General features: G+C 43.2%; 1 protein-coding gene across 1 annotated transcript in view; it reads right to left on the reverse strand.

Annotated features, from left to right (window-relative positions):
* Positions 1-24,599, reverse strand: part of Vps45 (vacuolar protein sorting 45 homolog) — a 60,898-nt gene that overhangs the window by 12,160 nt on the left and 24,139 nt on the right. Inside the window, exons 12-14 of the mRNA XM_052730196.1 lie at positions 24,374-24,481; positions 22,127-22,248; positions 8,964-9,095 (exon numbers count right to left, since the gene is read on the reverse strand). Of these exons, the coding sequence (XP_052586156.1) occupies positions 8,964-9,095; positions 22,127-22,248; positions 24,374-24,481 (362 nt within the window). The remainder of the gene's footprint in view (positions 1-8,963; positions 9,096-22,126; positions 22,249-24,373; positions 24,482-24,599) is intronic.

A 24,599-nucleotide genomic window follows, 5' to 3' on the forward strand; every position in this document is an offset into this window, starting at 1 on the left:
GTCTCCCCACATCCTTTTGCTCACTAAATACCAGAGCAAACAAACCACTGTCTTATACTGTTCTCACGTGCTCACTAGATATTTATCTGTTCTAGAACTCTCGGGCGAAACGGCTGTTGGATAGTCTGTGTAGGTGTTGGTGAGGGGACTTACGGTTCTATGTTAATGACTCATGCAGTAGCCACTTCAGAGAAGGTGAAATATGGCATTTATACCCCTAATTGATGACAAAGTATGCTAATTGACTAATGAAACAAAGAGGAGCTAGTGCTGGACGAGGAGCTCTAAGACGGGAGCAACAGCCTGCACAGACCCCAGAGACCCACGGCCCGGGCCAGACAGCCGCCCATGCTCAGGTCACTGCAGGGTCTAACAACCACGAGATAGATACTTCTCACTGTATTTAGAAAGCAGTTTTATTGGAAATTTGGCCCTAGAGATAATTATCTCCTGTGAAAATACTTGGGTTACATACTTTTCTGTCGCTGTGATAAATCCCCATGACCAAGGCAAGTTATAAAGAAAGAGTTTAATTAGGTTTACAGTTCCAGAGGGCTAGAGTCCATGATGGAGGAGAAAAGGCATGGAGGTGTAAAGAAAGGCATGGCAGCAGGAACAGCTGAGACTCACATCTCAAACAGGAGGTAGAGAGAACTAGCTGGAAATGGTGGGAGTCTTTTGAAACCTCAAAGCCCGCTTCCAGTAACAAACCTCCTCCAACAAGGCCAACTTCCTAATTCTTCCCAAACAGTCCCACTAACTCGGGACTAAGTTTTGAAACAGGAGGCTATGGGGGCCGTTCTCATTCAGACCACCACACTCTCCTCGCAGCAAACAGCCCCCTTCTATTTGAACTGGTGTTTAGATCTAACCTAAGACAATCACAATTACGTCTGATCAGAGAAGACCCCAAAGAAACATGTCATGTGGCCACAGAACCCTGCTTCATTATAGCCAGAACTTCACTATAAAAAAATAATACCAGCCAGGTGGTGGTGGCGCACATCTTTAATCCTAGCACTTGGGATGCAGAGACAGGAGGATCTCTGTGAGTTTGAGGCCAGTCTGGTCTACAACAGATGGAGTTCCAGGACAGGCTCCAAAGCTACACAGAGAACCACTGTCTCAAAAAACAAAAAACAAAAAACAAAACAACAGCAACAAAAAAAACCCCAGACAAGCCAGGTGGTGGCGGCACACACTTTTAATCCCAGAATTCTTAAAGGAAGAAGTTGCTTAAGAAAGAGTCAATTAACTGGGTATGGTAATGCACATGTACAATGCCAGCAGTTGAGAGGCTGAGTGAAGCAGGACTGTTGTAAATCTGAGGTCAGCTTAGGGAAAAAAGTGAGACCCTGTCTCAAAAAGACAAAAATGAATATACAATCAAACAAAATGTTTTTGTTAAAAAAAGGTAATGGGTCCCTGTTAATTCTGCTGTGGTAATAATAAACCATTATATTATTATTATTATTATTATTATTATTATTATTATTATTTTCAAGACAGTGTTTCTCTGTGTAGCACTGGCTGTCCTGGAACTCATGCTGTAGACCAGGCTGGCCTTGAACAGAGATCTGCCTGCCTCTGCCTCCCAAGTGTTGGGATTAAAGGCGCACGCCGCGCCCCCCCCCCCCCCCCCCCCCCCCCCCCGAATAAACCATTATTTTTTAACATGGTTATTTGTGTCTGAGCTGCCATGGTAGAACAGCCAATGGCTCCTGTCTGAAAAACTTAAAAAAACAAAACAAACAAAAACAAAAACAAACAGCCAAAGGCCACCTAAATTATACCTTTGAACGGCAACCTGAAGTTTAGATTGAACTGGTATCTATTTCTGTTTAAGCCCTGAAGTAGAAAGCCAGGTCTGATGGCATATGTGTGTAATTCCTGTACCGGGGAGGCAGAGGTGGGAGGATCATTCTCAAGCTACAGAGTGACTCCCAGGTTCTGTTTCTAAATGAAATGGTGGGGGATGGGGTGGCGCACGTATTTCCGGTACCTTCTGGCTTAAAATGAAGAAACTTACTCAAGGCCCTATGTCAGAAAACACACCAAGCAACAACAACCCCCCCCCCAGCCGGAGAAACAGCACAGGGACACCGCGGTTCTCCCAATGTCCAGGTGCTGGGTTCATTCTCAGCACTGCCCCACGCTCCCAAACACTGCAACACCCAAACAGAAAGGTTTCTATCGCCAAAAACCATGTTAGTCCTGGGAATGCCCCAGGGAGGGAGGAACTGGCTTTCTATCCACCCACCTCCAGATGGGGTCCTAGGCTGGGCTTGAACTTGAAGTTCTCTGCCTCCGCTCCCTGAGGGCTGGGGTTGCGGGTGTCTGCCACTGTGCCCGGCGTTTCTACTGTTTGCCAGTGTTGTTCACAACTAAGATTTCATTTCAATTTACAGAAGACAGTTATCAAATTTACCAGGAGAAGGGTAAAGGAGCGTGTAATTTTTTAAAAAGCAGATCAATTTTGACCCATTTATCCTGTATGTTAGGTAACTTTCTCCAGATCATAAACCATGGTGATTTATGCATGCTGTAGTAAGTGGTGTTTCTAAGATTCATCTGCAGAGTAAATCTGTGGTAGGCTCAGATTTTATTTAAGATTGCAAAGATCAGGGAATCCAAGTGATCTGTATCCATCAAAATTCTCCAAGAATCATGTCCCGGTCTGTAAAGACAGTGGCCTCTGTCTTGACATCCCACTCACAAGACACACAGGATATGAGTCTTTCCTGTTTATTGGGGCACTCATTATTTCAATCCTGGGAGACGGTCCATACCATCTCTTACACAGCTCTAAGTCTAACAGGAGGGCATTCATTATGGCATATCTAAAAGTAGACCGCTTTCTCATCTCCATAGTTTCCCAAAATAATACCATGCTGCAGAGTTCTTGAGATCAAGGCTGCATCACTGTCATCTAGTCCTTTGGGCCTTTCTTAAGAAATAACCCATGCATCACATATTGTACAACAACAATCCTCTAAATCGAACCCTAACAATCTACAGAAACAAATTACTCCACTTAATCTCTCCATATTACAGTTCATATTACAAACTCATAAGCAGCCATACTATATCTAGCTATAATTCTTTTTTCTCATAAACTATTAGCATTTCTCCTACCTGGAGTCTGGGAGTATCCCTCCCCTTTCCCCACGGCCTCATGAATGCTATGCACAGGCTCTACCACTGAGCTGCATCCTCAGCCTTAGGCCTTCAATCGTTTAAGAGACAGAAAGTCAGTGGGGTATATACTCAGTTATTCTTGAGGCTGAGGCAGGAGGATTGCTTGAGTCCAAGGAGTTTAGGGCCACCCCGAGCAACAGAGAGAGACCCTGGCTTGGAATGAAACAACAACATAAGGAGCAGTGGATTATTTAACAACCTGGTGATTCCTCAGATAGTGTACACTCATCAAGGGAATCAAGCCTTTCCAATAAAAGTTGAATTTTCATATTTTTTAAATAAGTAATTTTTAATTACTTAAGCCTTTGTAATAATAGCCTTTGAGATTTCAATAATGATAATTCCTTGTTATTAATTAATTAATTAATTTTACTATTTATTGGCTGCAGACTATATATAAAAGCAAACTATAAAGATCTAATATTAGATCATTTATCAATTATAAACATTAAATTTTCCCTCTCAGTTTGGCAATTGCCACAGCAAGTCCCTCTTCCTAAGGGCTTCATTTATCAGCCCTCTGTTGTAGGTCATCTACTCAATGGAAATGTTTAGCTTGCTCTCAGTCAGACAAAGGAATGCCGAAGTTAGCTGCAGTCAGGCGACCCTGAGGTTTGTCCAGGGCTGTCTTAGTTCTTTTCTTAGTTCTTTGAGAATTTCATCCACTGTATTTTAATCATGCTCACCCTCCCTCCCTCCACTTGTCCCACGCCCACCATCCTTCCCTTCCCACTCAGCTCTGTGTCCCCCATACCTTTACATCGGCCAAATTGTGCTGCCCAAATACTTGTGGACGTGCAGCCTTATACTGGAGTGTAGCTGACTTATGAGGGGCTACACTCTTAAAACTGACCGTTCCTCTCCCAGCAGCCAACAACTGCCAGACATGCCCACTGGTATAACAGTGGTACAAATGTTACGGGAGTAACCGGCCACTTTCTGCTTGGCTTTAGGACCTGCTCCACAAGATGAAACCTGTACCTGACACCATTTGGGGACTCTTATTTCTTAACTTTACACAAAAGATCATTTGCTTAGTAACTCTGACACTATTTTATGAAAAAATTTAAATTAGTTTTTTTAAACAGTAAAGTGAAATTTTACTCAAAGTACTATTAATTAAACATCTGAAAATATGCATTTTTCTTTACATGTGGTAAGACTATTTTACTAGGATGTGCATATATAATTCTTTGTAATTCTACTTGTCTTAAAAATGAGATGTAATTTTACACTTCTGGTATTTCAGAAGGGAAGATGCTTTCTTAGGCCATGGAGCTACAAAGACTCAGTAGAAAATATAACTCTCAGAAAGAGCATTTAAAGTGTTTAAAGGTCAATCAATATTTTGAACACTAATATAAAAGTCTATTAAAAGCAAAGATTATCTACATATCCTGGAGAGAACACTATATGGCTGCCTGCAGGCACTGACAGAACCTTTTGAACCTAGATTTTGAAGTATTAGAGAAGAGCGCAGGATCAGAGACATTTGAGATATACTTATGGAAGAAGAACAGCATATTGGACTCTGGCTTCCAATCTCCATCTCTGCCTCTCTTGTCAATTAACTGCTCTAATGATGATACATATCAGGATTAGATGGATATGCCTAAAATATTTAGTGCTGTCCTTAGCACACAGTATATATTCAGTAATTATTCAATGCATCACTGTTTTATCAGCAGCAAAGGGAAAAACCAGAACAAAATGATTGTGACAGTATTAAGTCACTTCTATGCCAAAAAACATCCAAGTTTACCTCATTAGCCACTGAGTTAGTTATGAGACTTCAAGTTCATCACTTTAGGATGCAATTATCAGCTAAAAGTTTGAAAATGAAATATAATGTCACAACTATTTTATATGCTTCCCAAATCCTAACTGCTAATTCACTGACATTTCCATTTCTGGACTTAAGGCAGAATATATACAGTAAAGGTTCTCTTACAGCAAAACACACTGAGAGGCAAGAGGAAATTACAAGCATACTGAAGCACATATCTAAACGCTTAAGAAGCGAGAAGAGATGGGGTGGTTACTCATCCTTTAGTTCCAGGACTCAGGAAGCAAAAGCAGTGTGACCTCTGAGTTTGAGGCCAGCCACGGATACATGGTGAGATTCTGTTCCAATAAATAAATGAATAGGAGGAAACTGCAGAGGAATCGGAAATTAGATGGGAAAGTATAAGCCAGACTATTGGATGGGTGCTAGGCCAGCATTCTTAAACAAATCATGACTAAGCATTACTGTGTATGTATTTATAATAGGTAATGTTGCTACATAAATACTACACAAGGGCATGGACAGGAAATCAGCCTCAGGGGAAATGGAATTAGAATGGAGACTTCCACATGATACAGAGGCCTCACTAAGAAACGAAACTGAAAATCCTGTGTCCACAATTGGTAACCAGGATGCTTGAACATCAGCTGGTTCTGTTCTCCCACATACTTAAGATTATAGAAGAACTTAAAAGCTCAATTCCTAACTGCATTCTAAAACTCATCCTTGTGCCCATATAGGGATGTATACACACGTGCATTTACACACACATATGCAACAACAGTAATCGAAGAGGCCATTCATTTGAGAGGGTGTAGGGGGCGTGGGAGGGGCTGAAGGGAAGAAAAGAGAAGTGATATAATTATATCTTATTTTAAAAATTACAAGGCTTGAAAGAAACAAAGAGCTTCAAAGCATGAGAAGAAAGGAGGACATTAACAGAAGTAAGGCAAATTTGAAAAAGAAACAAACAGACTTAAAATATAACATATACTACTCTAAACTAAAAATTCAATGGAGACACTAAACACAGAGTCCTCAGAGCTGGAGAGAGAATACTGGAATTGGAATACTGATCTGAAAAAGTCATTCTGAAGAGCACACAGAGATAACAGAGAGTGAAAACAGAGGTTAAGACACATGAGGGTCCAACACACACCTCACGGGAGTTCTAGGACAGACCACAGGAGGTGGGACAGGGCTAACACCCGAAGAAATGCGACTAGAATTTTTCCAGAAATTATGCCAAACATGAAACCCTATAAAAAGTAACATATATAAGAATATTTACATGCAGAATATTAAAACTAGAACACCAAAGATAAAAAAGAAAATCTTTAAAAAGCATCAGAAGCCAGGCGGTAGTGGCACACTCCTTTAATTCCAGCACTCGGGAGGCAGAGGTAGGTGGAGATCTAAGTTTGAGGCCAGCCTGGCCTACAAAGTGAGTTCCAGGAAAGCCAGGGCTATACAGAGAAACCCTGTCTGGGGTGGGGGTGGGGGCAGGGGAAGAATCAGAAGATTGCCTTCAAATGAAAAACAATTATAGTGAGAAAAGATTTTTTTCTGTTTTTGACTCAGAGTCTCTCTCTACATAGTCCTAACTGGCTTGAAACTGGCTTTGTAGACCAGGCTGGTCCCAAACTCACAGAAATCCACCTGCCTCGGGCTCAGAAGTAATGGGATTAAAGGAGTGTGCTACCATGCCCAGCCTGAAAGAATATTTGTTGAAAGTAACAAGTGAAAACAATTCCATTGACTTTTAAGCGCTAAACAAAAACTATCAGCCTAGAATTCTTTTTTTTTTTAAATAAGAATTCCCCCTCCCTCTTTCTAAAAAGATTTATTTTTATTTTTATTTGTATATATGTGTGCACCCTCAAAGGTCAGAAGGGGTTATTGGATTCCCTGGAGCTGGAGTTATAAGCAGTTATGAGTCACCTGAAGTAGGTGGGATCTGAACTCGGGTCCTCTAGAAGAACAGCAAGTACTCTTAACTGCTGAGCCATCTCTCCGGTTCTCAGCCCAGAATTCTAAACTTAGCTGAAGTAACACATTTTTAGACATATTAAGGTGACTAGCTGCTGGAAGAACGGTGCTTTTTAGTAAAAAGAAAATTCTATCAAGAGAGGGCCAGCATGAAGCAATAAACTAGAGGAGAAGGAGGACAAGTCTGTAGGTAAATCTACTTGGGAGGAATTGAGTCAAACTGAGCTTAGACTGTACGGGAGCGGGGTGCAGCTGTATGAGAGACAGGGTTTCTCTGTGTAACAGCCCTGGCTGTTCTGGAACTCGCTCTGTAGATCAGGCTGTCCTTGAACTCACAGAGATCCACCTGCCTCTGACTCCTGAGTGCTGGGACTATTGAGCCATCACGCCTGGCTCAATATTCTTAATTATACTTACAGAAATTTGAAAATGACTAAGAAGAATCAAAAGAATACCCTAATGGTTGAGTGGGCAAGGACCTTAACTGTCAATTCACACACAATATAAAGTGTGTGTCAGTAAGTTCTGGAGACTGACAAGGGGGCTAAGTGACTGTCCAAGTTCGCAAGGGGAGTTAAGGGAAAACTACTGCTAAAACCCTGGCAGTTATCCAGCAGTGGTGGCGCACGCCTTTAATCCCAGCACTTGGGAGGCAGAGACAGGTGGATCTCTGTGAGTTTGAGGCCAGCCTGGTCTACAGAGCGAGATCCAGGACAGCCAAGGCAACACAGAGAAACCATTTTGAAAACAACAACAACAACAACAACAAAACCCAGGCAGTCCTGCCTTTTAAAAATCTGTGAATGGATAATGACATTCTCTTCAACACTAACAGTATTTATATCTAACTAGAAAAGACAGGTTCTAAAACCGAATTGCAATGAGACCCCTTCTGGCTCACATGCTAACATGAATGTCCACGCAGACTTGGAAGAAATGTTGGAAGGACGCTGGATTAAGTGGTTGGGCTGTGGGGGCTTTTCCTTCTCTGTTTACTTTCTGAACTTAAGCAAAACAAAACAGCAACAACACCACCACCACCAAAAACCTTTCAGAGTAGGTGTACACTGCCATAAAAAGGCAAAATTATGTTTAGAAATAAAAATGGTATGCAATGAAAGAACATGTAAGTTTTTTTCATGACTCCAGTTACCTAAGCACAGACCCTCAGCACAGACCCTCTCAGGCCAATCCCTAAAGCCAACCGTCCAGACCTACTGCTCTAGGAATCTTTCTACCCCTACTGCCAAGTTACTATTCCTAAAACAATCCAAGTTTCCTGTAACTCTGCTACTTAAAAACTTCAATATTTCCATTTTCTTACATAAGAAAATAAAAATGCCTCAGCTCCACACCCCAGCCTTTCCCACTTATGGTGTATAATCCAAGTGTTTACTTTGCTACACACATTCCGGACAGTCAGCCTGTAGTTCTGTGTATGTGCACACTGCCTACGACGTTTGCAACTTGCTGCTGGAGTTAACTGTAAATAGAGCATGCTCTCCCTGCATACACTCATGTTTTATGTACGGCCCTGCGTGTCCATCTCCTCCTCCTGGGACACTGACAGTTCCCTAAGCCGCTTGAAGCATCCACAGTTCTCTCTCACTTCCATCCCTCTGTTCTGCATTTCCTGACAGCTAGGGCCTGAGACAGACTCTCTGCTTGTCTCTGTACTCTTCTCTTCTCCTTTTGTTAACTGAATGAATTTAACGAAGATAACCAAACAGACACCCCCAACGCCAGCAGTGGCACTGAACATGTTCAGCTGTTTTCAAAGGGCCGGTCTGGTTGGTTATTAGATATTTTCCTTCTCTGAGCATAGAAAACACAACGCGGTCCAGCATGGCTGGTGCCCCATAAACTGAGCTCCTCACCTCACAGACGCTGCCATCTCAAGAAGGTGCTGCTGGGGCCAGAGCATTGCGGTTTACTGCAGTTTGCTGATCAGTCTTTCTAAGACCCTGGGAACTGGAACACAAGCCTTTACCTTTTTGTGTTGTGTATGGTTGTGCCCCCCAGGACAATCCTCACTCCGGGAGTGGTACGGTTCAGGTTATAAACTGTCAGCGCCTCTTCATAGGTGGCTCCTCCAATAACAAACACGATGATGTCCTGAGGCCTGCGAAGGTGAGGACAGGAGAGACTGTCACAGGCCAGGACATAAAAGGAGGCAAAGATCTGTCATTAGTGCACACGCAGTTTCCATTTCTAAGCCCCTCCCCCGTTTCTGGTGAAGGAAGCAGAATTAAAGCAGAATAAAGGGTTTAAAAAAAGTTTTAATTATCTCAAATTGGCAGGAAACAGAGAGAAATGCTGAATAGTGATTTGCTTTCTGCTTATGAGCGGATGTCTTATTTCTGTGCTGGGGATTTCAGAATAGCACAATGGTGTTTGCTGGAACCAAATGCAAAAATATTCTTTTATATTCAAGAGTCTGCAGAGTGCTGTACTGCAGCATGCTTTCAATAAGCAGCAATTTACGCTGTACCACACGGCTCCTTCATAGACAGCACTGTATAGAGCACTTAGATACAGTGCTGTGACTGCGGCCCCTGCCCAAGGACTCTGAGCAGCTAGCACAATACTAATACACTGGGGTGTCCCTATGCTGGAGGACAAAATCATTTCCATGATGATTCCATAAAAGAACAGGACACAGGGCTGGAGAGATGGCTCAGCGGTTAAGAGCACTGGCTGCTCTTCCAGAGGTTCTGAGTTCAATTCTCAGCAACTGCATGGTGGCTCACAATCATCCATCGTGGATCTGATACCCTGTTCTGGAATAAAGGAGTACATGCAGGTAGAGCACTCATATACATAAAATAAATAAATAAAATCTTTAAAAAGAAGAAGCCACATAAACTAGCAGTATAATCATAAACTGGCAGTATAATCCCCCTTCCTCCGTGTTCTTCGGTACTAAGAAGTGCAGGGCTGGAGGCAGACACTGGTCACTGATGCACAGCTTGGCCACTGGTCCCCTCTGGGCAGTGCCAAGTTGTTTCCCAGGTTTCTCTGATCAAAATGGCTTCATAATAAAAGAAAACATGCTTCTTATCAGCTCCTTCTTCAGGTGGAACAACATACAGTTAGGTATTAAAATTTGTTTTTTCTTTTTTTGTGCCATCAGCCATCAAAAGAAAATTAGCCAGGCCAGCAATTTTATTATATCATATTATTTAAAAACTACATCAAGCAGAAGCCTCCATTTCAGAAGTTAGGACACCAAACAGTCAGGATATAAATACTTCTGTGTAGATCACAGAAAAACACAAGTGGACATTTATTCTGTTTCCTTGTGTCTTTCTAAAATACCCTGAAGCAATTATACCAAGATAGTATTTGTTCTTATAGGAATGCATAGAAACAGAATCAGATATTGTAGCTATATAAATAAGTTCAGATGGTCTCTGAATTGCAGAAACTCTCCATTGGAGAGTATGCAAGTTTGAAAATATAAAGAGGTAGTTAGTTATTTTGTAGTTAACTACTCGGAGGGCCAATTATGGCACTTCTATGGGACTTGGGATGTAAAATCTTGCCTTTAAGACACTAAATTTACTTAATTTTTAAAATGATTTTTATTTAATTATATGCATTGATGTTTTGTCTATGCCCATGGAGGTCAGAAGAAGACGTCAGATCCTCTGGAATTGGCTTTATGGACAGTTGTGAGCTGCCATGTGCTGGGAATTGAACCCAGGTCCTCTGGAGGAGCCGCCAGTCCTCTTAATTGCTGGGTCATCTCTCCAGATCCTACGTTTACTTTCTAAACTTCATTTAAAACTCCCACCAGAGGCTGGGGATATCCCAGTATGTACACGGCCCTGGGTTCCATTCTTAATACCATAAAACAAACAGAAACCACCCAGGCCAAGCAATGGATCTAGCCACAATGCTCTAAGAGTTACACACTGCTACATACTCATCAAGATTTTTACAAATCTTTATACAAGATACAGCTTTGACTGTGTATGTGGTGCTCGTGGGACAGACCAGCACTTGGGAGGTATAGGAATCTGGAGATTTGAGATTCATCTGGTCCATGTAGTAAGTTTCAGGCCAACCAGGCTCTATAGCAAGACAGTGTTAAAAAAAAAATTAATTAAAAAAAAATCAGAGCCAAGGAGACTGAGTCACTGGGTAAAAGTGCCTGTCACCAAGCCTGACGGCATAGGTTTGATACCCTGAACCTATATGGTAGAAGGAGAAAACACACTCCTGCAAGTTGTCCTCTGAACCCTGTACACGTGCTCCCACATACACACACACACATAAACAAGAGCAATTTAAATGCAAACCTCCAAACTGTTTTGAAGTAGATAAGGCAAGTATACAGCGTGAAACAGAACTGCTGAAGACATTTCTTCTTACTCTGACTCTGGCTGTGCCATCCCTGTCCCCAGACTCATCTCGCACCCCCAGCCGTATCCCGCTCCCCCCATAGCCATGCCCCCATAGCCCCTCCCCCTGCCATGCCCCTCCCCCTGCCATGCCCCTCCCTCCATAGCCCCTCCCTCCCCAGCACTCCTATAGAGACGAATACTGTTGCTGGAATACTGTTGCTCGGCTGTATGGGTCCCTGTGTGGCGTTTTGAAACATAAACACGAAGCATTCTGTACACATTTCTGTGCCTACCCTTCTCTTGGAGATACAGCGCATTTAATGTGTGTGGGGCACTTATCCCTGGACACACCAAAGCACGTATGTGGCTGTCAGAGGATGGGCTTGCAGAAACGGCTTCTCCCCTCCCACCACCCGGGATCTGGGGAATTCAACTCGGGCCATCAGGGCTGCCAACAAATTCCTCTGCCATCTTGCCTGCCCCCATATTGTACATTTCAAATTTTGAGAGAGGGGCTGGAGAGATGGCTCAGCCATTAAAGGCCAGGCTCACAATCAAAAACTTTAGAGAGGGAGGGAACTGGAAAGATGGCCCGGTGGTTAGAGCAGTTGCTGTTTCTGTGGAGGATCCAGGTTCAGTTCCCACAACCCACATGGTGGCTCACAATCATTTGCAGCTCCAGTTTCAGAGGCCCCAACATCCTCTTCTGGCCTCAGTGGGCACCAGGCACACATGTGGTGGACTTATACACAAACACTCATACATATAAAAACATCAAATCATCTTTAAAAATTAAGAAATGGGGCATGGTGGTGCACACCTTTAATCCCAGCTCTTGGGAGGCAGAGGCAGGCAGATCTCTGTGAGTTCTAGGCCAATCTGGTACACATATCAAGTTCTAGGCTAGCCAAGGTTTCACAGTAAGAGCCTGTCTCAAAAAATTTATTATTATTATTATTATTATTATTATTATTATTATGAGAGAGTTCTCCAAGCTACTTCGCCTACGCCATCACAACAATCCAGCAGAGTGCCTGCCTATCTCCACGGGTCAGGTCCATGCATTTCAAAGCTGCTGGTCCCTTTCTATTTGCAGGTAACAAAGCAGACTCTCCTGATGACTTCGGATGGGGTCTGGCCATTTCATCTTAAGCTACTTTCAGGTCGTTTGGCTCCAGACTCCACTAAGTAACTTCTGTCGTCAGAGTCGGACCACACTGCTAACTCCACAGAACTGTCCTTCAGTCTCGGTCTTATTCACCTGCCAACAGCATTTGACAAGCTGGTCACTGCTTCTCCTGGCTAAACTTCCAGGGTACTATGTTCTCGGTTTTTCCTTCCTCTATTAGTGACCATTTTTTGCTCTCCCTGGGTGGCTCTGATTCACCTCCCTAAGCTTTCAAAGAAGTACCCAGAGTCTAGCTACTGGGCTGCTTCATAATCTACACACACTGTGGAGGTTTGAAAGAAAATGGCCCCCAAAGGGAGTGGCACTATTAGGAGGTGTGGCCTTGGTGGAGGAAGTGTGTCACTGTGGGGATGGGCGTTGAGGTTTCTGTTGCTCAGTGTGACAGTCAGTCGACTTCCTGTTGCCTGCAAAATGTAGGACTCTCAGCTACTCCTCCAGCACGGTGTCTGCCTGTACACCGCCATGCTCCCCACCATGATGATAATGGACTGAACCTCTGAAAATGTAAGTGAGCCCCTAAATTAAATGTCTTACTTTATAAGAGTTGCCGTGGTCATGGTGTCTCTTCACAACAATAAAAACCCTAACTAAGACACCTCCCCCCAGATCTCCTTCAAATGTGGTGATTTAAATTAATGTAATTAAATTAAAATTTCAATTCTTTGCAGCATTGGCCACATGTAGCAAGTGGCTGCCCACCATGGTTTGAGGTGTCCCCAAGGGTTGACACACTGAATGTAATCCCCATTCTGAGGTATTAGGAGGGTCGAAGCTTCCGCTGACTACAGTGTTTGGAGGAGGGGCTCTGGGGGTGATTAGGACGATCTAAGGCTCAGGTGAGAGCCCTCAGGACTGTGGCTGATTTAAGGGGAGACAGAACAGAGGGTGGGGACATCATAGTCTCAGAACATGAGTAGTTCTTTTTCAGTAAGAGTTCATGTGCAGTGCTCCTTAAAGTGAAGGACAACCCTGGGGCCCAGCAAGCAGTCTGAGTTTGAATAAATAAATACTGATGGACTGCACAGATCATTCACAAAGACAGGCTCCCGCCTTGCAGGGAGTACAGTGATTATCTTAGTGATTGGTGAGGGAAGTCAGATTGGAACACTTGTATTCTGAGCTCCTGCTCTGGTAAATCAGAAAAGCCACCAAGCAGGCAAAGACAGCACCTGGAAATGGTGCTGGTGCCTGTAGCTGCCCTCTATGTAGGTTATGCCAAATGTAAGGACAGCACCTAGCTACGGGGCCAGGGAGATGACTCAGCAGTCAAGAGTGCTTCCTACACACCCTGAAGATCAGAGTTCGGATCTCAGCACCATCTAACAATCTGGGCGTCTCATACATGTAACCCCAGTCTGAACCACATACAGACAGGGGCTTGCTGGCTTCCAGCCAAGCCAAGAAAACGTGAGCCCTGGTTCAAGAGAGCTCCTGTCTCAAAAGAACAGGCAGAGAGTGACAGAACCTAACGTCCACTTCTGGCCTCTCCATGTGTGCATGGATGTACTTGGACACATGTGCAATACACCCAAGACACATGAGCACACTTACAATCTTTAAACAAAACAACCAAAAATCCTAGAGAAAGAGAAAGAGATATGGCCTTAGAATTTGGTTCACTCATACACCAGACAAAGATAACTATGCCATATTTGACTAATACATAATTAATACAAGTTTTTCTGAGCCTCCTGCTGATGATTCAATGAGGCTAAAAAACATTTACAAAAAACTTTAAAAAAATTTGAAAGATTTTATTTTATGGTAGATGTATAAATGTTTTGCCTGCAAGTATGTGTAACATGCACATGCCTGGTTCTGTGGAAGTCAGAAGGAGGCTTCAGATCCCCTGGAACTTGAGTTACGGATGGTTGTGAGCCACCATGTGGGTGCTGGGAACCAAACCTGGGCCCTCCGTAAGAGCAGCCAGTGCTCTTAACCCCTGAGTCATCTCTCCTGTTCCTGAAGAACCCTTTCTGAGAAGCTTCTGTGTCTGAGTGTTCCCTGCACAGGTACCTGACACACAAGGTCAACGAGGGCATCAGGTCCCCTGGAACTGGAGTTACAGACAGTGGTAAGGTGCCACGTAGGTGTGGGAATCGAACCTGGGCCCTCTGCAAGAACAAGTGTTCCTAACTGCTGAGCCATCTCTTCAGCTCCTGAAAAACTTCTACAGAAGGCTGGATAGGTGGCTCAGTGGTTAAGAGAACTTATTCTTTTTTTGCAGAGGACTTGGGTTTGGTTATCAGGTGACTCACAACTACTTGTAACTCCAGTTCCAAGGCACCTGACACACTCTGGCCTTCACCAGCACCTGCATGCACATGGTGACATAAACCCATGCAGGCACATAAAAATAAATAGATAAATCTTTTTTTTTTTTTTTAAAGTCTCTGAAACTAGGTGTGATGGCTCACATCTATAATTTCAGCACTTGGGAGTCTGAGGCAGGAGGATTGTTGGGAGTTGGAGGCCAGCCTGAGCTGAGTGAGATCTTAAATAGAAAATTAAAACAAAATTAAAGAGTCTCATAATATTTTTCCTTTTTATTCCTTTCCCCAATGAATTTTAAAAGAGGTTCCAGCCGAGCATGGTGGCACACGCCTTTAATCCCAGCACTTGGGAGGCAGAGGCAGGTGGATCTCTGTGAGTTCAAGGCTAGCCTGGTCTACAAAGTGAGTTCAGCACAGTCATGACTATACAGAGAAACCCTGTTTCAGAAAAAAAAAATGTTCCTATGAGACTCGTGGTAAAACATATAGAAAATCTTTCATGCATTATGGAATGCACAAGTCCAAGTCTATGTGCATTTTTCTGTGCTCTGTAATTCACCATAGCAACCCAAAGCATTAATTAAGCAGTCAGCAAATGTTAGAAAACAGCAGCCAGTTCATGCTGTATCCAGCTACACAAGGACATCCTAAGAGCCCAATTTGTATCTTCTTTTGTTAGAAAAATAAAACATCAAATACAGTATTTCTAGAAACTATTTTTCTATATATAAGCTAGTCAGGAAGAACTTTCCAAATGTAACAGTTAACCTACTTTGTGAACCACTACACTTATGCCTAAAGTTTAAACATTTGAATATACTTAGAGATAATAAAGTTCTTTCGATTTTTTTCTGCAGGGAAAAAAGGCTTTTTTTTTTTGGTTTTTCGAGACAGGGTTTCTCTGTGTAGCTTTGCGCCTTTCCTGAAACTCACTTGGTAGCCCAGGCTGGCCTCGAACTCACAGAGATCCGCCTGGCTCTGCCTCCCGAGTGCTGGGATCAAAGGCGTGTGCCACCACCGCCCGGCTGAAAAAAGGCTTTTATAGGAACAAAAGCAGTGATTGCAACAAGAGTCTATGAAGTGTGTGCGCATCAGAGACAGCAGCCACTGTGCAAGGATTTGGCCAGACAGGAGGCTGGGTGAGTCCATCTGCAGAGTGAAGATGGACTCCCTTCTGTCCTACTCTCCAACAGCACCCACCAGTTACCTGCTAAGGCCAAGAAAGTACAGGTGCTCCGGCTTTGCAAACCTGCACTGCTGCCATAGGCCTGTGGTGTTCCTAATCCCGCAACAGTGACGAAGCTGAGGTGTTCTACCACGAGACCCAAGCCATCGGAAGGTGACCAAACTAACGTCTCTCAGTGTTATGGACCAGGGCTAAGAAAGTGGGCAGAGAGGACACTGGGGCTAAGTCGGAGCAAAGCCAAATTCACACTGGATTAGTGACAACCTAGAAAAATCTGATTATCGACTAAATTTATTCTTGTGTTTAAATTTTCAAGGGTAAATTTTGGCATATTTACTGCTATCTACTTAATTTAATGAGAAGTTATTGAATTCTTACTCTTTGTAAAGTACTGTTGGATAATGTAAAAACCTTAAAGACTAATTAATTCTTACTTCAATAGGACAGTATCTAATACAACAGGTAATGAAAGGGCTATGTATGGATATAATGGACCACTGTCTCAACATACAGAGATAATAATTAGCTGTTTCTCGTGTCTTCTTTCATAAATCATGCTATACACACATATTATATACATATTATGTATATATGTATAGTTAAATATATGCTTACATATACACAGTTATATTTATGCTCATATTTTTTTTCTACAAAAGGGGAGATGATACCATCTTGATTTTCTATGAACACATCTTAGAGAGTTTTGCTTATGCTCCACGAAGAATTAGTCTATTAAAAAAGAAAAGAGCCGGGCGGTGATGGCGCACGCCTTTAATCCCAGCACTCGGGAGGCAGAGCCAGGAGGATCTCTGTGAGTTCGAGGCCAGCCTGGACTACCAAGTGAGTTCCAGGAAAGGCGCAAAGCTACACAGAGAAACCCTGTCTCGAAAAACCAAAAAAAAAAAAATTAAAAAAGAAAAGAACACTGCTGGGCTTTGGTGGGACAGCAGGAGGCTGACACAGGAAGATTCTGAGTTCAAGGTCGGCCTAGGCTACATAGTGATTCCCAGCACAGCCTACAAAGACCTTGTCTGGAAAAAAAAAAAAAAAAAAAAAGGAACAGAAAGAAAGAGAAGAGAAGAGAGAGGAGAATTCATGTTGCTGAGCTGTAACTGAGCACCAGGCTCCTGCTGGTGAGTATTTAGCCTCCAGACTGTGCTGTGACGATTCATGTTTCAGTGAACACCAGGTTTACACACCTTTGTGCACTTGGGTGTGCATATTTGTTTACAGGATAAACTCTCAGAACTGGAATTGTTAATGGAGTGTTTTTCAAGTGCTCACCATCTTGCTTCTGCTAAGCAGAGCTCAGAGGTGGCACAGAATAGTATCTTCCATGCCCTCAACCAGCCTGGACCATTTCTCTACCTCCTCCTCCAACGTTCCATGACTTCAGATGCCACACCGCGCTGCGCTCTTCTTCCCGGCCTCCTTCCCTGGTCACTCTTACTCTCTAGAGACTTAGCTCTGCTCACTGTCCTCCTCTGCACGCTTCTTTTCAACACTTCAGGGACTTTAACACCAGCGTGGCTTACTCACCTAATACCCAAGCTACACCCAGCTTTACTTCTACTACTGTACCATCCGAGTTACTGCCTACATTTCTTCATTACAAACATGTGAGCCACCCGTGAAATTGTCAATTTAAGAGCTCCTTTCTTCACTAATCACCCATCAACTTAAAGCTTACCCATATTAATATTGTAATATGCAATAACATTCTGTTCCTCCAATCTAACCACCAATGCTTATTTCACTATCCAGTCTCTTCCTCCTATTTCCACTTTCTAGAATCATGGTTGGACCTATCTGCCCTCTTCACATTTAACCTTGTATAGTTAAAAAAAAAACACTGAAAACCACACAACTAAGCTCACTTGGTATATTTTAAATTAATGTTCACTAATAGGCATTTGACCTTGTATGGAAGTTCTACTTAAATTTTCATAGTAAACTAGATTCAAACACACGTTTCTATCTCATCTCTTATCCTATACAACTTCCTAATTTAGCTTCTAAACTCACTGAAACTTGGCTTCCAAATCTTATGGGCACTTGGGGATCACCAACAACCTTCATGCCACTAAACTGTTGTTTTTTTTTGTTTTTTTTTGTTTTTTTTTTTTTTTTGGTTTTTCGAGACAGGGTTTCTCTGTGTAGCTTTGTGCCTCTCCTGGAACTCACTTGGTAGCCCAGGCTGGCCTTGAACTCACAGAGATCCGCCTGGCTCTGCTTCCCGAGTGCTGGGATCAAAGGCGTGCGCCACCACCGGCTGGCCACTAAACTGTTTTTTACCTCTCAGTAGACTGGGTGTGGCCTACCACACGCTGTCTTTAAGACTCCGTGGCCTCCGCCCTGTCTTCACTGTCTCACTTCCTGTGCAGTCTCCTGCTGGCTCCTGACCTGTGCTCAGGGCTGCATTCTAAGCAATATACTTTTCTCTTTCTCCCTTAGAGGTCCTATCTGATCTATGTGCCCAATACCTGACCAACTCCCAACTGAAGAGAGAACTGATTTGAAGTAAGGTCTTGCTATGGAATCTAGGCAAGTCTTCAACTTTCTGTCTTCGGCTCTTTAGTGCTGGGATTACTTGTGTGGGTCACCACACCTAGGAATATGTGACATTTCTATTTCATTATTAGATAGGCATGTCAACAAAATTCTTAATTTCTCCTCTAAACCTGAGTGTTACCCTTGGTGTCTGTCACTCTTGCCCTATCGACGTACTTTCTTAAATAGACTGCTTTTCCCTCCTTTCTGGCCAAGTCACTTTTACAGCTTACGTGGACGTAGGCAATGTCCTCCAGTAGTCCTTTCTTCTTCTTCCTCGTTTTTTTCACCAGCAATCCAATCTCTTACAAAGGTATCATTTCAACACAGTATGGAGCTGGGTGTGACACAAGCCGTAACTCCCAGCACTAGGGAGGCAGAAGCTGGCAGACATCCCTGTGAGTTTGAGGCCAGTCTTGTCTACCATAACAAGTTACAGACCAGCCAGGACTATACAGTACGATAGATATCTCAGAAGAAAAAAAGCTAACTGTGGTTTGGCTCACTGTTTTATCATGTCTTTCTGTATTTACAAAACAATAAAGGAAGGAAAGAAAAACAAACTTTACTGGAGCCTACAGACTCCATGAGCCCCAGTCCCCTGTATCCGTTCAGCCTCCCTCCCCATGCACACCACACTCCACCCAGCACTTCTTTCTGTCTTATAGGTGAACTCTCCCTTCTCTGAGACCCTTACTCTGGCATTCCCTCTGCTCCAGTTGCCTTTTCTAATCACCATGGGTTTGCCTTTTTTTTTTCTAAATTAAAAATCCATTTTAAATAGCATATCCTCAGAGACGTTCTGTCCAATCTAAACTTCCCTGGCCCCACAGTTACTCTGCAGCTTTTCATTCCATTTGGTTTTTTGAAGCACTTTTGTTTACTCTAAAGGGGGCCTGAAGGGTAAGTTCCGAGTCTTTCCAGCCACTTCCACAGCCCTAGTGTCTATGACAATTTCTAACAAACCGAAAGCATTCAATAAACATCTGTTGTATCAAAGAATAAAGCAACATAACTCACTGTACACATGTTTAAACCACAGTGACAAATGCTAACAGATGCCGACAGCTAATAAGCACTGTGGGGGAGAGCATCATTCCAGCTTTGGGGGCAATGACTCAACACAGGAAGGTTTGCTGATGTACACTAACAGACTCATCTGGTCCAGGGCTTCCTTTGAGCAATAAGTAGCTAATTTTTCACTAAGCAATTCTTTAATTTTTTTAAAGCTAAACATTTTTTATGATGTGTTTGTATGAGCATATGCTATGTATAAGTGGGTGCTCAGAGAGGCCAGAAACCTGAATTCAGTTTCTCTAGAACAGCAGCAAATGCTCTTAACTGCATTCAGCAATTCTCATATAAAATCTATAAGCATATTAATGTCTTATCAAATTAATTAAAAGCCTCAAGAACAAGATTTTTCAAAATCTTCTTAAATAGGTGAGAGATTTGGAGCGGTTTTCATTTTTGTTGTTATCGGACACCTCTGGATCTTAATTCATGGTCTCTAGACACTTTGTTTGAGTGATTGGATTGTACTCTCAGTCATAACATCTGGTGTTAACCTTGTATTTAAAAAAATTCTTGACCAAATAGTCTTCTTTTTAAGGGACTAAGAAAAAAAAATACAATGTACAAGAATCACTCACCCACAAATCTCAAAACATTTTCCCTTTTCTGAGTTTCATTATATTTATAAAACACTATCCTCTTAGATAATTACTGGTTGAAATAATAGATGAATTATATCAACAGTAAAATTCTCACATTAAATTACCCAACGGGTTCCAACTGTATATGCTGGGCCCTTTACACTATGTGGTCCAATATAAGTATGTTTGACTATAATTCTTAACTAGCTAGAATTTGTATGATGTAAATTTTAAGTTGGCTTAAGTAAATTGGTATGGACAAGTTTTGTTTTTATTAAAATTAACCACTGGATTAAAGTCCTAACTAAAGAAAAGTCATTGTTTTCTCCTGGGACACATATGATGGCTTTGCTAATCAGGTCTCTCAGTTTGTGTGCTGGCCACATTTGGCAAAGTCCAATCCTCACCCAAACCAGCAACAACCTGCTCTGGCTGGCAATCAAGTAGCATATCTATTTTGGGCCTTAATGTTGGAAACGCCAAGTGACAGATGCCATAGAGCATAAGAGGAAACTGATATGCTGCTAAAATACAGACTATAGGGAGGGATCGGAGGGATCTAAAACACCTGTTTCTTTGTTCCAAAGCAAGTAAATGATTCAGGCTTGGCAGGGGAGCTCAAATGTAATGCTGACATATGCAAAACCCAAAGACTCTTCAGCTTGAAACAACAGAAGGAGTCAGTGATCAGCATCTCAGTGTGGTCAGGAACAGTGTCGAGACTCCCTGCTTTCTCGGTGACTCTGCAACTCTGTATTTGTGTGTGTGTGTGTGCGTGTGCGTGAGAGAGAGAGAGAGAGAGAGAGAGAGAGAGAGAGAGGGAGAGAAGAGAGAGAGAGAGAGCGTGAGCGCGCACAGCCGCACCATGGAGTGTGTCTATAGGTCAGGGACAGTTTGGGACTCAGTTCTCTCCTTCCCCACGTGGGTCCTGGGCACAGAACTGGGGTGGTCAGGCTTGCTGGCCAGTGCCTTTTCCTGCTGAGCCCTCTTTACTGGCTCCTCTCGTTTTCGGTTTCTTCTTAATCTATTTTTTAGTGTTATGTAACAAAGTACTAGAAAGTTGGTAGAGTAAGAAGACCACAAATTTATATGATAGAATAAAGAAATCTTCAGAGTTCAGAGAAAATCTTTAATAACTCCTCTCAGAAAATACATAAACTTAAATTTTCACTTAGTAAATGATAAGCTTCAGTCCTGAAAAGCGGTGAAAACCAAACTCTTGCATAGGTTGTTACAGCATCCAAAAACTGCTTCTGGAATGCTTGTGTGTTCTGAACAGTGAACACGGAAGCATTTTATCCAGACGAAGTATGAACGCTAACACTTCTTACATTATTTTAACTTTTGAGTAACTGGGAATAAATCCAGAGCCCCATGCATGGTAGACAAGCACCCTACTTCCGAGTTATTTTCTCAACTCTCTCTTCTCACTTAAAGCCATGTTCTCCCACATGTTTAGAATTTGAAACGGTCTACGTTATCAGGCGTGGTGGTCTTGAACTCACTCTGACGCCTCAGCAGGCCTTGAATTTGCCATCCTACTGCCTCAGCCTCCACAGGACCTGGGCTTTCAGGCCTGCACTGCCGGACCAAGCGTGAACTTTGATAAGTCAAACTGACCATTTGTGACACAGTTTATAGACTTATGGTTTCTGTGGGTCAGAGGCCATGCGTAAGTCAGATCTGAGTTCTCTGCTGAACTCAGGCCGCCAGGCAAGACCAGGACCTCATCTGCAGCTTGAAGTCCTCGTCCAGGTTCACTGGCAGTTGGCAGAATTCCGATAGTTTACAGTTACAGGACTGCAGAACCCAGCTCCTAGCAGCACCCCTCGTCCTTCCCTACACACAGTTCATTTCTTCAGGCCAAGATCTGGATGCCTTGGGCACTTCCAGTTTCTCTGGCTTGTTCTGTGATCCCAGTTGTTATCTCTAATCTTTGTCACCTTACCTGTCTCTGAGTGTGCTGGGGCCTAAATAAGGGTAGAGGTTTTCCTTAAGCTTGCCTTTGATGAGATGGTCCAGGGTCTCATGCAGGAAAGGCTGATGCTGTGTATACACATTTTCCACTCCCTAAAATATGGAAATGGTTCTTATGTTATTTTGAGGAAGCTGGCAATATAACATTTAATGATACATCAGAAAAGGGCCATATACTCAATAGAAACTTTATGGGACAGAATCAAATATGTATTAGATAGGAATCAAACAGAATCAAATAGGATGTTGGTGTGTCTATGTGCAGGTGGGTAAAGGTGCATGTGTGTGCATGAATGTCAGAGGTCAACACCGGTGTCTTTCTCAATGGCTCTCTACCATGTTATCTGAGACAGGGTCTCTTATTGAACCTGGAGCTCACAGATTTGGCTGGATGACCGGCCCGAGAGCTCCAGGGACTCCCATCTCCTCCTCTGTTCATACCTCAGCAATGCGGGGACAGATGCACACCACTATATTTGCTTTTGTGTGTTTGCTGGGGATCTAAACTCAGGTTTGAGCAGCAAACACTTAACCAAATGAACCATCTTCCCAGCCCAGAATTTTAGAATATTTAAAAATTATTTTAATTAGACAAAAATGCTCCAGTCTTACAAAAGTACTATATTTTGTTGTTGTTGTTGTTTTGTTTTCTTTACATAATAAGACTGGCTATCCTGGAACTCACTCTGTAGACCAGGCTGGCCTTGAACTCACAGAGATCTCCCTGCCTCTGCCTCATGAGTTTAAAGGCATGCACCACCACTGCCCAGCCAAAAGTACTAAATTTAAAGCTAGTTATTTTCAATAAACTTTTCCAGGTATTAAAAAATCTGGAATCTTTTATCTTGTCTGAATCTCATTCTTTTGTGAAAATGTTAAAGAATAAGCAAAACAAACAAAGAGAAAGGACTGTGTAGAAGAGATCATAGCCAGAGGACATAGAAACCCACCAGGAAACAAAGAGAAAGGACTGTGTAGAAGAGATCATAGCCAGAGGACATAGAAACCCACCAAGAAACACCAGAGAAACTAGAGATGGAAGTTAATTTTGAGCCCTAGAGAGGACAGGTCAGGGACAGAGGGACAAGTCAACGCTGGGTCTAGTGGAGCCCCGAGACAGTAATGTCCAGATTCCCTGCAGACAGGCCTCTAGGCATGCCTGTGGGGAATGACCTTGACCATGTGCATTCATGTGACCCATCTCAATTGTGGGCACTGTGTGACTGACCTTAAGGCCCTGCGCTGGACTCATCCAGCAGTGACAGATTATCCTGGAACTGGAGCTAAAGAAAGCCTTTCTCCTTTAAGTTGCTTCGGGAAGCTATCTGACTGCAGCACCAGGAAAAGAAACTAGGACATACCCACTTGTGACCCTAGCAGTGGGGGGTGTGTGGGGCGGGGGGGGGGGGGGTGTGGGGGGGGTAGAGACAGATCCCTGGAGCTCATTGGCCAGCCTAGCTTAGTCTGAGAGCCCCAGGCCTCCATGTCAAAAAACAAGGTGACTGGCTCCTAAGGAATGTCACTAGAGGTGGACCTCTTTCCTCTACACGCACACTAACTGACACACACAGACATTCACACACGCAGACAAACATTCACACACAAACACTGACACACACACATATACATAAACAGGTTAGTATTTTTAAAGCACAACCGATGTTTGTACTTTCTTTTTAACTTTCTTCAAAGAGAAACTGGGCTGGGGATGTAGCTCAGCTGGTCGACTGTGCTTAGCATGCACAGCACAATCGAGGTGGAGTAGTGTACACCCAGCACTTGGGAGGTGGAGGAGAAGTTCAAGGTCATTCTTGGCTACATAGTGAGTTTGAAACTAGCCTGCTTCATGAGTACATGAGTCTCCTTCTCAAAACACAAAACAAAACAAAACAACAAAATAAACAAACAAAAAACAGAGAGAGAGAGAGAGAGAGAGAGAGAGAGAGAGAGCGCACTTAACAGATTTTACATTACACACAGTAAGCATCTGTCACTAGCCGACCGTCTGCACTTCTGGGAGCATGCCCAGTCATTCCCACAAGCCCCCTGGCCCAGCGCGGGCACATGGCAGCACAGAGGGCAGCGCTGTGAGACTGCAGTGTCTGCTGACCGCTGGGTGGACACAGCACTACAGCAGGGTGTTGAGATCCTAGTTCACGCTGGGCTGCAGGGCTGTAACTGAGTCTCACTTAGGAAAGCCCCGAAAGGACAGCTCTACCTTGAGTCCTTTGAGAAACTGTTTGGTGATAGCCACGGCATCTTTGGGGCTGAAGAGGTCACTTCCTCTCACCCGTTTCCCACCGTATTCAACCACTGCTGACACAAGCTGTCCAAGACAAAGGGGGCAGTCAGTCTCTCATTGCTCAGGTTCCAGGAAGCTCAGTTCACTATAAAATAACTCTCTTAACAATGGAGACATGAGAGGACAGAATCACGCACCCTGT

Source organism: Peromyscus californicus, unplaced genomic scaffold (assembly GCF_007827085.1).
Source record: "Peromyscus californicus insignis strain IS unplaced genomic scaffold, ASM782708v3 Scaffold_9__1_contigs__length_137607984, whole genome shotgun sequence".
NCBI classification, from domain to species: Eukaryota; Metazoa; Chordata; class Mammalia; order Rodentia; family Cricetidae; genus Peromyscus; species Peromyscus californicus.